This window comes from Pygoscelis adeliae, unplaced genomic scaffold (assembly GCF_000699105.1).
Source record: "Pygoscelis adeliae isolate BGI_AS28 unplaced genomic scaffold, ASM69910v1 Scaffold171, whole genome shotgun sequence".
In the NCBI taxonomy this organism is placed as follows: Eukaryota; Metazoa; Chordata; class Aves; order Sphenisciformes; family Spheniscidae; genus Pygoscelis; species Pygoscelis adeliae.
The window spans coordinates 6566111-6580112 of record NW_008824186.1 but is presented as its reverse complement, the minus strand read 5'-3'; the positions used below and the strand labels follow the sequence as shown (position 1 = coordinate 6580112).

Below are 14002 nucleotides of genomic sequence, written 5' to 3'. Positions count from 1 at the left end.
GGGCTGCCGGGGGAGGCGGGAGCGGCACTTCCCTGCCTGCGCTTCGCCGGGAGGAGGCCTAGGTCTCTCGGTCTAAAAGCAGGTTGTGTGTGGTTCATTTTTGTGGGTTCTCTTTCGGTTTATTTTGTTTTTATGTCCACCCCAAACCCCGGAATGGGTCTTTACTTCAAATTGAGGTCGCCGTTTAATCCGAAAGATGGCACGTTCTCCATTTCACCATTGCTACGCGTGGTTTTTCAAGTCCAAGGGTCAAAGCGTAATAACTGTATCTGCCTTCAGTGTCTAGCTCTCCAACAGTGTTTCCTTTACAGTTTAGCCTAAGCACGGTTACCATCTTTAATTGCATGTCACGTTTTGGCACAAGAGTGAAATAATTCTTTTAGCCATTTCAAAAGCCTTCAGCCTGGTAAGTCGGTATAAAACGTCCGAGCCTTCTTGCACCAGTATTTTACGTCTGAGAGAACATATTTTGGCCTGAAATTCCTCAGGCCTGGACCACAGGCGCAGCAAGATTATCAGTATTTGCGTAGGGTTTTAAAAACTCATCATCTCACGGCAGTGCTAAGTAGTTCCTGCAAGTAGTCATAGATTTTTTTTTTCGGTACAAGATAAGAAAAGTTACTAGAATTTCTGATAAGACACACATTTGGAAACCGTAAGTAGGGTGTCAGCTGGGTGGGGTGAAGAAGTAAAATGGTGACTCTGTAGTCCTTTGCAGTCGCTTCTTCCAGAGAAGTTATATTTCGGCTTATGTGCTGGGAAGTTCCTATTTGTGCTGTTCTTTAGTGCAGCGTAAATGTTGGTGAATCTTTTTATTTCTGGCAGCAAAAAAAAAAAAAAAAGGCTCTGGATAAAGTTAGTAACTTTGGTATTGTTAATTCAGGAATGAGGTATTTTTTTTTTCTGAAAACTGAAAAGGTTTAGTTTTTGCAGACAGGAATGCATGTGTGAAGGGACTAGTGAGTTTTGGTAAGCTCAACAAAATCCTGAGTTGCGAGGAAGAGAGAGTTTCTACAATGAGAAAATTTCTCCAGCGGGCATAATGAAGATACCTGCCTTCCCGCATAGATTTTCTTTACCGATTGTCTTCACTGAAGTATATCGCTGCTGTGCATGAAAAGCAGGTAGATCTCTCTTACCTGTCCAGTGGCAACTGTTGTTTGATTGTGACAATATATAGGTATAGTCTGTAAATAAATTTTTAAAAGTTTGAAGACGTAGCTCAGTTTAATCGATAGTATTAGGATGACATCAACGGCAATGTATTTTTTCTGTGGAGGGCCTTGTCAAAAACGAAGGCATGTGCACATGTTTTTTTATCTCTCTTTTTTTTTTTTTTCTTCCAATGGCTGTTTTCAAGATGCTGCTTTAGACCCATTGTTACACTTCTGGAGGGAACTGTAAGGCTTTTCTGCAAATTGCTCGGTTCCTTTACCGATCAGACTTGCACTCTTAGCTACTGCCAGTAATCACAACCAGGGAATAGGAAATTATGTTGTCTCTTAAGGAAAGCAAATTTGGAAAGCAAATGAGGTCAGTTCAAACTTGTGTGTTCTGTTGTTGTTCCCTCCAAATGTAATATTTAATGAACTTAGGTGAGAAATAAATTGATACTGATCAGTCGTAATTCAATTTTTATGCAATGGAAACAGACAAAGCAAAACCAAGCAATAAATTCTTTTCTATTATTGCCTCTGTAAAGCTAATATTTGATACATTTGGATAGTCTAATATTAGACTTTCAATTACTCCACATCTCTGGAAATAAAACTGATCATTTTTATATGTGCCTTCACCTAGTTATACTGCTATAAATCTTCTGTGTGCAATTATTGCGAGGACAGGCATTTCCCAAAAGTTACTGAATTATGCACAAATGTAAGCAGATGTATTGCTATTCATACAGTAAGTGAAATGGAGTAACTTAGCATAATCACATTAGGTAAAACTGCCGATAGACCATGTAATAAAGCATGTTACTCTAAGGGCACGATTCTAATTTCAATTCTTCTGGCATAAATACAGTGATTTTTCTGGGATTTTGCAAGATTTCCATGAAACTCATTAGATTCAGACTCTGACCTGTTTATTACAGCTTGAAGGAGCGCCCTGCCTTAGGCGTATGTACTTTTATCTGTATTCCATATATACCAACTCTGTGTGTGGATACCTACTATTTGTTGCATAGCAGGCTTGTTTGGCTTATTCAAACATATTTGTTTTCCTTCCTTGTTTCCAGTTTATTCTTTGCTTCAGTTTTTACCAATGGGAACCAATGACTTACGGAGCTTACCACTATCCAGGCTGGTCCATGGTGCTTGGATGGCTGATGCTGGCCTGCTCAGTTATCTGGATCCCAGTTATGTTTGTGATAAAAATGCATCTAGCCCCAGGCAAATTTATTGAGGTAATTTTTCTGTCTTTTTTGCTGCTTAAAAATATGGTCACAGGAGACTGTCTGGTTTTTTTTACATTGATTTTTGTGATACTGAATGTCTAATAGTGCTAAGATTACTTTCTGGTAAGCTAGTTATTGCATTGCAAATAGATGCTCAGTTGATTTAACATGCAGACCTTCTATTCCCTGTTCCTCAAAAAAATGCTCCTGAATTGTTAAGCGATTGCTTTTATGAGAACTAGGAGTTACAAATTTCATAAGCCCCGGTATGGTGTTACTGAGAGAAAGTTGTTCCCCTAGCTTTGTTGGCCTCTTTGCAAAAGCAGTGTGTAGAGTAGGAAGCATCAACTGTTGGTGTGTAACGTGTCGCAGCGAGCCCAGCAGTCAGTGCTAGGAGACGTCAGTCGGGAGTCGCCTGTTTGCAGAGTGCGAGATGGTGGGGTACCCGAGTCATCCGGGATGCGCTCCGGGAGGTTGTGCCACCTGGTGAAGTTCAGGACTAAGACGTATGAAGAGACCTCATGTTCTACAGCTCAAACTGCTCCTTGTAATACTGAAGCTGACAATCTTTCTTTTCCCCCTTCTTCATCTCTCTATTTTTTTGAGTAAGCTGATCCTCTCTGGCGCCTGGGCTTAAAAAAATTCCAGGTGGCTCTTTATTTTTATGCTGCTCTTGTTTATTTTGCAGATCAGATTCTTGCCGCTTCCCCCCACCACTCCAGAAACGTGGCAGTCCCCTTCTGCTCCCTGTCCCTGTGCGCTGGCCCTGCCTGCCAGCCCAGCTGCCACCGCCGCCGCTCCCCGGCTGTTCCCATCCCACTGGCTCCTCAGTTCCTTGCAGGACGCAGTACAGCAATGTCCTTCTCATGTCAGCATTTCATCCCTTCATTGCCTTTACCTTGTCATCTGAAGAAGTTCGATGGTCTTATTTTTGGCCTGTGAGGCTTTCTCAGTTCTCTCCTCTCCTCACTGCATGCTGCTTCTGCTGCTCCCTCTTCGGGATACGGAACAGACACTCGCCTCCCCTTTTCAGCTCTCCTGCAAAACCTGTCAGGGCTGTTACACGCCTCAAAAACGAAAAGGAGAGAAAAATGTACTAAAATAGAATAATCTTTTGGTCTCTCAATATGTCACACTACACATGCCTAAGGGAAAAGACCATGCTTTTCTGCTTCACGTGGAGCAAAGGAGTTTAAGTGGTGGGACACCCTAGGGAGAGCATCCACGTACACGGTTGGCGCTAGGCAGCGAGGCCACTTGTCTAAAGGGCCGTTCAGCCCTTGCGTAGCGCACGTTGGAGTGCCCAGGTCAGGAGACAGCTGCTCCTGCTGGAAATGAGCTAATGTGAAATTAGACTTACTCGTTCATTGTCTCGTAAGGTTCTCTCATAGAGACAAATTGTTCTGCTTCAAATCGTCTAACTTGTATGTGTAGTACTGGCATATATGTTGCCACAAAAATAGGGTGCTCTCCTTACCGTCCCTCTAGTATTGCACCCAAAGAAACACCAAAAAGTTGGATCTGTTTTGAAGGGGCTTTTGCTGAAGCTATTTCAGCCATAGCCTGGTACTTCCTGAATACCAAGTCTGCTGCATAAAATTATTATGGTTGATTTGGGAGCTAAGGGTTGCAAGCTGGTAATTAAGCAGAGATTAAAATAACTGATATAGAGGTCTGATTCACTTTATTAGATAATAAACATATAATTGTTCCCTCTTAAGTCATCAGAAATATGTTTTCTTTCCATTTTATCTGTAAATGCACCAATCAAATTATATATTCAATAAAGAAATCAGCGGAAAGACTAGAAGATTTTTGTTGTTTGCCAGATTAACGTTCTCCTCTTTCTTTTTTCCTGCAGATAGAAATGAAACATTTTGTCATCTCAAACTTAAAATCTTTGTTCATTCATAGCAATGTACTTCTTTTGGTCATTTGTATACTTTTGGGAAATATGCTAAACAGAAATCCAATTATTTTAATGCAGTTACCCACTGCTTAGACCATTGGGCTAAGTAATTGTGCACATGTCCTTCAGTAAGTGAGCCTTGCAATCTGTAGCAGTGGTTCTGAGCTCCCCTCATACGGTGCGGGGGAGAATGTATAATTAAAATCTGGGCACTTTATCCTCTATTAATCTTGCAAACTTTGTGCAAAACAAACACTGAGCAGTGGAGCATTGCAGGGCCATCATCAATAATCTCAAATGAGCCTATCCTCATTTCTTCTGCATTGTAATTCTGCTCCATAACTTCAAATGAGACTCTCTTTTCTCTCCCCCACATTGCAGCGACTCAAGTTGGTGTGTTCTCCGCAGCCTGACTGGGGTCCGTTTTTGGCCAAGCACCGCGGTGAACGTTACATGAATATGATTGATCCTCTGGGAACCTCTTCCCTGGGACTTAAACTGCCAGTGAAGGATATAGAACTGGGGAGCCAATGCTAATAATTATTACATGGGTGGCAATAACATTGTCAGCCTTTTCTGATCTTTTTTTCCAATTTGTTTCCCCACCTTTTCTTTTTTCTTTTTCGCAGTGCCTGAAAGTGGTTGCTTAGGAAAGTAGGACTTAACTGTTGCATGCCATAGGGAAGACCTAGCTAGACCACTTCCAGGTGTTGGTGATGCCCATGACGTGTTCTGTACCCGCCGAAATAGCAAAAGTATGTGGCGCAACGGGTGACGTGCCAGGTTTTGTCAGGTTATGTCAGGAATACACAAAACGCAACGGAAAAAATCTTTTAAGGAAATTATGTGCAGAACTTGACCTGTTTCACACAAGCGTGCTTGTAACAGGTAGCTACGGTGGCACTAGGATTTTGTTACCAGTGTAATCAAAGGGAAGTTCAGCCCTCGGATGGGACGGAAGCAAGCAAAGAAGGGGATCTCCTGTAGTCCCGGTATAAATCCAGCATAAAGCTCTCGCAGTAAGCGGGGCTTACACTGACACCAGACCTTGACCCGTTGCGTCTGCGCACTTCTTTTATGATTTATACTAACTTTGAGGACTTGTTATTTAAAGAAGCGGAGACCCTTTAAACAGCACACCAGGAAGCAATACCTGGCATCAGAACAGAAACACAATAATCCATTTGATCTTTTCAAGTAGAAAAATGAAAGCAAAATTTAAAGAGCTAATCATTTGAGATTGGGACTAAACCGCATTGGGCTCTAGAAGTGGTTTGGAAATGGTGCCAGACTGAGGGGTATGGGCATCACTGTTTAAAGTACTGTCATACGCTTCTTTTGATAATTTGGTATCTGTCATTTAAATTAAAAATGCCTCAGTTATACAAAGTGTCTGAAACCTTGCTCCACACTAAGTGCAACTGCGGTTTTACTCACTTCACTCCAATGCTCTGAACATAGGTTTCCTTGTTTCTCTGCTTTTGTTTACAGTATCTCCTCAAGAAGCCATCGTATAATTTGTGCCTAACTTTGTATTCTTACAGTGGTAAGTGTAGTCTAGTTACCACCTGACAACAGTTGTTAGACGTTAGATGTGCTGTTCAACTTCGTGACTCCCCGTTCATTCTCCTATTAACATCTTTATATAACCTTTAGATGTATTCTTCTCTTTCAACCAATGGGGAAATAGCAGAACCCCACTTGTCTATATATTATATATATAGCACGTAAATTCTTCAAAGCAGTATTCTCTCTGAAATGTACATAGGGTTTGGGTTTTTTCTGCATTTAAAACATTTTCATTAAATAAAAAACAAAAAGACCCCAACAATTAACCACTGCAGTCATCCACATGGATGCAACATCGGATACGCAAAATGCGAGGATTGAGGGGAGAGGACAATTTAGTTGATGGCCATTACAATGTAGCATAGCAATAGGACGTTCTAAATCATTACATTTTAGAAATCAGATATAATGGTGATATGAATGTTAGACTTAAATAGTTTTGTTACCTATTGGGCAGAGTAAAAATAGAGCTTTGTAAGAGTACATTTATTTACCTGAATAGAAAATTAACCCAATTTATTGTAAATGCACTAGAATGAGGGAGAAAAATATATCTTCAATAACTGGCAAAACTGTAACCTTTACTATCTTGTTATATCCTATACATACATATATGATATTTTTTAACAGTGATCAGTGTTCACGTAGTGTGTACTAGTGATGTTTTATGTCCCTATAAATATCTTATCAATCAGTGTAGAGATGGTGAGCTTAGAGTAGTTTAGCCTGTTTTTTCACTCCCCACACACACTACTGTAGTAGCCAGTCAATGTTCTGTCCTTTCAGGGAACTGTTTCTATCCCGTTCTTTTGTCTGTCTGTCTGCATATTACAGGGTCTCAGGTAAATCTTCAGTTACTGTGTGTCCGTAGATCAGTAGACGTGTTGTTTCATCCCGTTGAAGAAAACAAAACAAAAACTAAACCTTAACGTAACACTTCCACAAATTGTTAACTTATTTTCTCTGTGTGTGTGTGTATATATATATGTATATTAAATATATTAACCATTTTGCTGAACTTCCTCTTTCACGGGGCAATTAGTGTTGCCAGTTCTAGGCACTGCTGGAGACCTTTAATCCTCATGCAGGACAAGCGAAGCGCCATCGGGTTGTCACTGAGCGAAGCGAGGGCAGATTTTGCAACACTTTGTGCTGGCCCCTGAACCCCCACTCCACGGGCTCTGTTGGTCCCCGTCTCGCGTGGCAGCAAGATGGGACCCTTCTGTGAGCTTCTCTGCCTTAAAACTGTGCCCCCTTGTTTCAGCTTCGCCTGCTATTTCAATAAGGGGGTTGCTATTCTTACTTCTGGCTTTTATTTTCCTGGCAGAGGCAGGTTTGAGAAGCCATGCTCTGTTTGATGTAATGAAGGCCCATAAAGACGCGCTGGAAATTTGGCCCCCACATCTATGTGGGGCTGAGGGGCCTTCTCTGGACAAAAAAAGGAACATAAGTCAGCACCTCGAGTGGGAATTAGGTATTTTTGTCAAGAGAAATAGCTTTAGGCCTCTCTCTACCAATACTACCGAGCATCTTGATTTGACTTCTGGAGTCCAGGCCAGTTTCTTTTCACTACTATTGTGATTAAAAAAAAATTAAAAATCCGTATGTTTGTTCCTCTTTTAAAAAAAGAAAACACACTCAAATTGCTTAAGAGTTCTGGATCCTTTCACTTACGAACTTGTCTCAGGACATGCACTGGAACTGGGATTAACTAATTGCAATAAAATTACCTCGGTGTAAGGATGTCAGTTACTGTCTACCTTAAGTATAAAAGAGATAGAATTTGAAGGAATACTGCTAGGTTATATCTTTCCTTTGGCTTGGATTACCAAACCTGAATGCGTATGAAAAATTGAATTGCTTTCCATTATTTATGTAATTAATCTGCTTGCTTTTAATTTAGATGTTGTTCCTGTGCCTGCTAAGTCATTAGCACAGGATTAGGCTTGACTTTGAAACTCTGAAAACAGATGATAGTGATTTTGTTCTAGCTGATATTTGTCTTCAGCTTTGACCTCCGTTACTAGGCTTGCAAAAACATTTGGAGAGGGGGGAGAAACGCATACAAAAACCACAGAAGATACGACGTTTTCACTGTATGTTAACAGCAGATTTTTTTTTTTTTCACATTAGACTTTTTTTTGGAAGTATTTTACTGGCCAGATCTGAATGTTGAGATTAAATTAACCAGCAGTGTCTTCTTTAAATGAGAAGTAACCTTGAAGTTTGGGAATGCACTTCATTTACCATGCTCTAGGAAAAGTTTGCATGTACTTTGATAATTTTCTAAAAATAAATTTAGTAACTAATTAAATACCAGTAAAGATCTTTAAAAAAAAAAAAAAAGGAGGGGAAAAAGCCATATTAGTAAAATGTGATGCACGTACTTGCAGATCTATCTATCTTGTGAGTAAAAAATGTTCAAATTTGGTGAAATTACTTATGTTGCATATTTTTTCTTTGAAATGAAATTGAATTTCTGGATGAGCTGAGATGCATTATTGTATGCATTAAGGATTACACCTAATGCAAATGCTTGCCATCTTCAAATTCTTTGGGGTCTTCCTAGTGTTTTTAATATGCAATGTTCAAAACCTGTGTTTCAGCTAGACATGGCAGCACTTTGTTTCCAAAAGAAGGGTTTAACAAAATGACCTTTAATTGAGAAAGACTTGGATTGTCTTTATATGATGTTTCAATTGGGTCAAAGTAGTCTTTTGATTAGGTTCTGCTCCACTGACCGCATTAGATGTGCCTCAGCACTGAAGATCATTGCTTCTGATACACTGTGTGGCTATCTACCATGAAATTCCAATGCCTGATTTATTTTAAATACCTTTGTTGTTTTTGAATATATGTATGGTTGTATGGCTAATATGATTTCTTGTTGCCTGTGATAAAGCAATTGCTTATTTATGGCAGACATTGGTTTCCTATTGGTTTCTTATTCTGCAGCTCCACCTCTTGCAATCAAAGAAAGACTTGTAGGGATTGTGGGTCGCAGGCTGCAGAGCTTCGGCAAGTGGCATCCCAGAAAGTGTCTCTGTTTTGCTAGTAACACCGTTGTAAGAGACGCTTGTTTCTTAGTTTGTAGCTAAATGGTGTGCACGTGAGAGAGCTGTAAAACGGTCGGAGCTTGATATTCCCGAGGGGCTCAGGTTGATGACTCGAGGGGGGAGGGGAGGGGTATTTGGGGTTTCTGCCTTTGTCACCCTCAGGCAGCCTATCGCCAAAGAGAGAAAGTTTTCCTGATGGGTTTAGCAGAATGTGAGAACCGGGCTGGACCTTATTGCTTGCAATATTATTATTTGCCCATAATGTTTAAATGCATCTTCAGGTAACCATTTGCCTTATAGCTATCTTCCATTGTTAGGAAAATTACTGATCGACTAAAACATGTTGTTATCTGTCATTTATATTATGTAGTATTACCTTGTAAGGTAGATGCTTAGCTGGTATAAATTGTCACAGCTTCGTTTGGAGCTGTGACAATTTACAGCAGCTGAGAATTTGCGCCCTGTGTCCTATGGCACTTTATTACGGACCCATCGCTGATGGGTTAAATCTTAATTACTTGCGTAATGTCATATATAAATATATATATATATTTACAGGCATTCTATGGGGTACTGCTGCCTATGGATAAAGATTTGTACCCTAACCAGGTCATTATAATTTTTTTTCCATTAGCTATATGTGGAGAAGATATATTATGTTACAAAGGATGCATCATATATATCTCATGTAGTGCATATTATAATGCTGTATGTTATTAATTTAAGAAATCATTATTCTTGAGGCCCTACCTCAAATTTTGTATTTATGTGTACAAATGCAATTTATTGTATTATATATTTGCCTATTATATTTGGATGTGATAAATTAAAATTATTCGATAATGTATGGGCTCTAAAGACTCTAAATAAATGTCCAGTGTTTAAAACAGAAAATACATTGACATTTTTCTGGTGAATGAAATGTCTCTTTTTCCACCGCCTCTTTCCCCACCCAATACACACCACAAACATCATTCTTACTTAACACACAGCCTTAAGGTATCTGCAGAATTGATCCATCTGATTGTTTGAACCCTTGAGCAGCAACTGGAAACAGCGCTCTTGGGAAAAGGAGATATTGCATAGCTGTAGAAACAAGTATCAATTAAATGGTTGGATTATTAACTATTTGAGTAGTACTGTCTGTAGCTTGTGGAATAATTGATTGCTTATCAGAGGACCAACTGGATTTGCTTAAATCCTTCTTATCCTATCAACTCAATCATCCCAAAGGTTGTTGAACTGTTAAAAACTGTGGAGGTTCATATCAGCTGGAGATGCAAATGAGAGATGTAAGGGAAGAGCAAGAGAAGAAGGAAGGTGTAAGGACACTGTTCCTGATGTTACTGTACCTTTTGTTGAAAGCTGAATTCCTGCGGTGTGGTGAGGGCAATGCAAAGCAGCGAGTGTGCCACAATACCGACGTGGTAAGCGGGTTCTTCCCTTCCCAGCAGCCTCCTGTGGAAATAGGTCCAACCTGTTTCACTGCTGGCAGACGAGAGCTTTTGACACGCTTTCCCCAAAGTCAATAGCTCAATTACGATGTCTGATCACAATGTGGCATCAAATGTGGTAACACAAGAGATAGTAGCGTCGTGCCAAGAGTGTGACAGCGATTCTAGGCAAGGGCCTAATCCTGAAGACAGCTCAATAGCTACGTGGCAGGACTGTTTCAGCGGTTCTGGTAATCGGTGTGTCCAACTACTTTGTTCTGTCTGTGAACTTCCATTTCTCTGAGACGTGTATGTGCAGATGAAGGAGGTGGCAGGACCTAATGATGGAAGACTCCAGTAATTCTTTGCATGTATAAGGCAAATTTCATCTTGGAGAAGTCTAAAGTTACCAGCGAGCATCGTAAGAGTCCGGGGAGGCAGGTAAGTGTCATTAGTCCCCTCTTCAGGAGGAAAAACTGAGGCACATGGAATTTGTCAAATCTCCAGAGTCAACCAATGTGAGTCAATGACACAACACATTGATTTTGAAGTGAGAGACAGTCCTTTGCCGTCACCGTTAGGCACTACTGCTTTAAATCTTTAAACTCATGGGAACAGATAAAAATCCATGTCCTTCTAACTTGGTTGGATGGATTCACCTAGGCCATGCTTTAAACCAATGTATGTTACTTAAACGACTGCAAGATAGGCACACCTTCTATTCCAGTACTAGCAGATGTGCTCAGTTTGAAAGAGTTTTACTCTTTCGGGTACTGAAATTCCTATGGTCAGGGTGTAGACCGAAGGGCACAACTTACACCAAGCTAATAGATTAATCAGTTGTAAAATTTAATTTAGACTTTGCAGTCTTCAAACATTAGCTAACCATGCATGTGGGAATTAAAAAAAAAAAAAAAAAAGCAGTAGGTATTGCTCCGTGACTGAGTACAGAAGTAGACAAACGATTTCTCTTTGTAAGGCCTCATTCTGGTGCGTGTTAGTTATTTATGTAATTATAAACCTTAACGTGGATACTTTCAGCCTATTGGACTGATATTATATAGTCCTTTACAACTGTATATCAGTTGGTAGGACAGGTATGGCATACAGTATTCCCTCTCTTCCTTCACATCTATTCTTTTTCTTAGTATTTAGGTGTAAGCGCTGCTGTTAATTCTTGCCCTCTACTGGCTGCAAAGGAAGCTTTGTCCAGGTGGATTGCAAGCATCCCTTTGGAGCCAGGCTTTCCAGGGATGCCAGCCTTATTTACGAATCGAGGAGATTTTCTATCCCATGAGCTAGGAGGTGGGTTTTTTTTCAGGTGGAAGCACTGTTGTTTTCCAGCGTTTGCAGTTCAGCTGGCAACTGAGTCCACATTCAGCTACGCTTAAAGTAATACTTAGCACTTTTAATTGCCTTGCATCCAAGGAATGCAAACAACCTTACAACTGCTCTGAGAGGCACTGGGCCTAGTCAACAATACTTTGTCAAACTACAAAATGGCACAAGCTTTGTGGCTGACAGGACTAACAGTTTAACACCACACAGTTAGCAACATCACAATAATTTAGGTCAAAGTCCAGAAGCATTCGCCGTCCAACTGAGAGTGCAAGAACAATCTTTCACGGGAATATTATCTGAGCTGAAATCCAGCTAGCTTGCCAGGACTAACGCTTTACTCTTGCAAAAGAGCCATCAGATTTTTTTTTTTTTTAATTGCTAAGAATGTTCAGGAACACAGTTCTAATTCTTATCTGAATGTCATGCCTTTCAGCTATTTATACTTCCAACGAGATCATATCAGAATATCAGATTTTTTTGGTGATAAAGGAAGAGGATTTGTTGCCGTTGGAGGATGGGTAAGAATAGTGTTGGCTAGGAGAATGTGATTTTTTTTTTTTTTTGTCCATCCATTTGTCCTATCCTTTTCTAATATGAACAGTTGAAAATCCTTGTAAGATTACTCATGCTCTCCCAATGTGCGATCATTTGGGCACTGAGCTGGGCTATAGGAGGACCCCTGTTTGTGGGACCAGCTCTGTTCAGAGCGCTTCCTACCAAGGTGCTTGTGTTACTTTTTGCAGTACCTGTGGGCTCTTTGGATGTTTCTGATCAACAGAAGAACAAGTCAGGAACGATTAGGGCAGTCTTTACCCATGAGATTGTTCAGGGTGTGTTCGAAGCTGTGCTTTAAAGCTGATAACTCAGTGCAAATTTTTGTACGTACCCACAGTAATTTTTTCAAATAGCATTTAATCCAGATTTAGGTTAAGCTAATAACAGGTCTGTTTAAGAATCTATCTATAACCGGTTTAAATTGTATATCCACTAAAGACTCTGCACCAAGTGGAAAATGGAAAACTTGAGTTCAATTAGATTCCATTTTATGATGTTTTCTTTCTGAGCAGCGCTTACACAGAGTCAAGGCCTTTTCTGCTTCTCACCCCACCCCACCAGCGAGCAGGCTGGGGGTGCACAAGAAGTTGGGAGGGGACACGGCCGGGACAGCTGACCCCAACTGACCAAAGGGGTATTCCACACCATACGACAACATGCTCAGCATATAAATCTGGGGGAAGAAGAAGGAAGGGGGGATGTTTGGTGTGATGGTGTTTGTCTTCCCAAGTAACCATTACGTGTGAGGGAGCCCTGCTTTCCTGGAGATGGCTGAACACCTGCCTGCCCATGGGGAGGAGTGAATGAATTCCTTGTTTTGCTTTGCTTGCGTGCGTGGCTTTTGCTTTACCTATTAAACTACCTTTATCTCAAACCATGAGTTTCCTCACTTTTACCCTTCTGATTCTCTCCACCATCCCTCTGGGAGGGAGTGAGCGAGGGGCTGTGTGGTGCTTAGCTGCAGCTGGGGTTAAACCACGACATGGATTTATACTCTTTGCTCTTGCTCATGTAAAGGTGTGCGAATGCGACTACCCCCTGAGACGGGCATGAGTTTTTTGGTGTCATCCTAACTTTACCCAAAGGTACAGCTTATTATTTTACATTTAAGATGGCTGGAATTCATGTGGTGCAGAACCAAACCACAACATGATGAGGGGAGGCAGCAGAGAGGAGGATCTTCTGGCTTTACAGCTGAAATGGCTTGCTTTGAATAGTAGCAAAGCTAGATCAGGTGGAAATCTCACTCTGCTCCTGTTCAGTGGGATGGGAACTTGATCTGGGGCCTATAATCTCTACTTCAGATTTAAATCAGGTGTTCTATGGGGGAGAGACATTGCATATAATCCATGCATGTGGTGGTCTGTTTCTTGCCAAGGATGGAGCCAAATTAAAGGCTGGAGGGAAGAAATATTTGAAGGCAGGTTTTTAAAACAGCCATCAGAGCAGATTCTCAGATGACTCACAAGTATCTTTAAATACTTTACCTCGCTTTTACACTTTAGAGGCATGAAAGAGAGTGCAGTTAAGTGACTTGAGCAAGGACGTGCAAGAAGCCCGAGGAACGGTACAGATTTCTGTACTGCATCTCAGAACTTCTTTTGTTTATTCATACCGGGCATAAATTATTACTAAGACTAAATCGTTAATAAGGGTTGCTTCTTACTATTTTTACGCCGAGAGCGAGGAGGAGGTGGCGAAAGCGCCCCCCGCCGGCCCGCGCTCAGGCAGCCCCCGGCAG

At 40.9% G+C, this 14002-nt stretch overlaps 1 protein-coding gene across 1 annotated transcript in view; it reads left to right on the top strand.

Annotated features, from left to right (window-relative positions):
- The window catches only part of SLC6A5 (solute carrier family 6 (neurotransmitter transporter), member 5), a 31365-nt gene extending 26521 nt beyond the window's left edge, over positions 1-4844 (top strand). Inside the window, exons 12-13 of the mRNA XM_009334586.1 lie at positions 2240-2407; positions 4689-4844. Coding sequence (XP_009332861.1) covers positions 2240-2407; positions 4689-4844 — 324 coding nt within the window. The remainder of the gene's footprint in view (positions 1-2239; positions 2408-4688) is intronic.
- The last annotated feature ends 9158 nt before the right edge of the window (positions 4845-14002 follow it).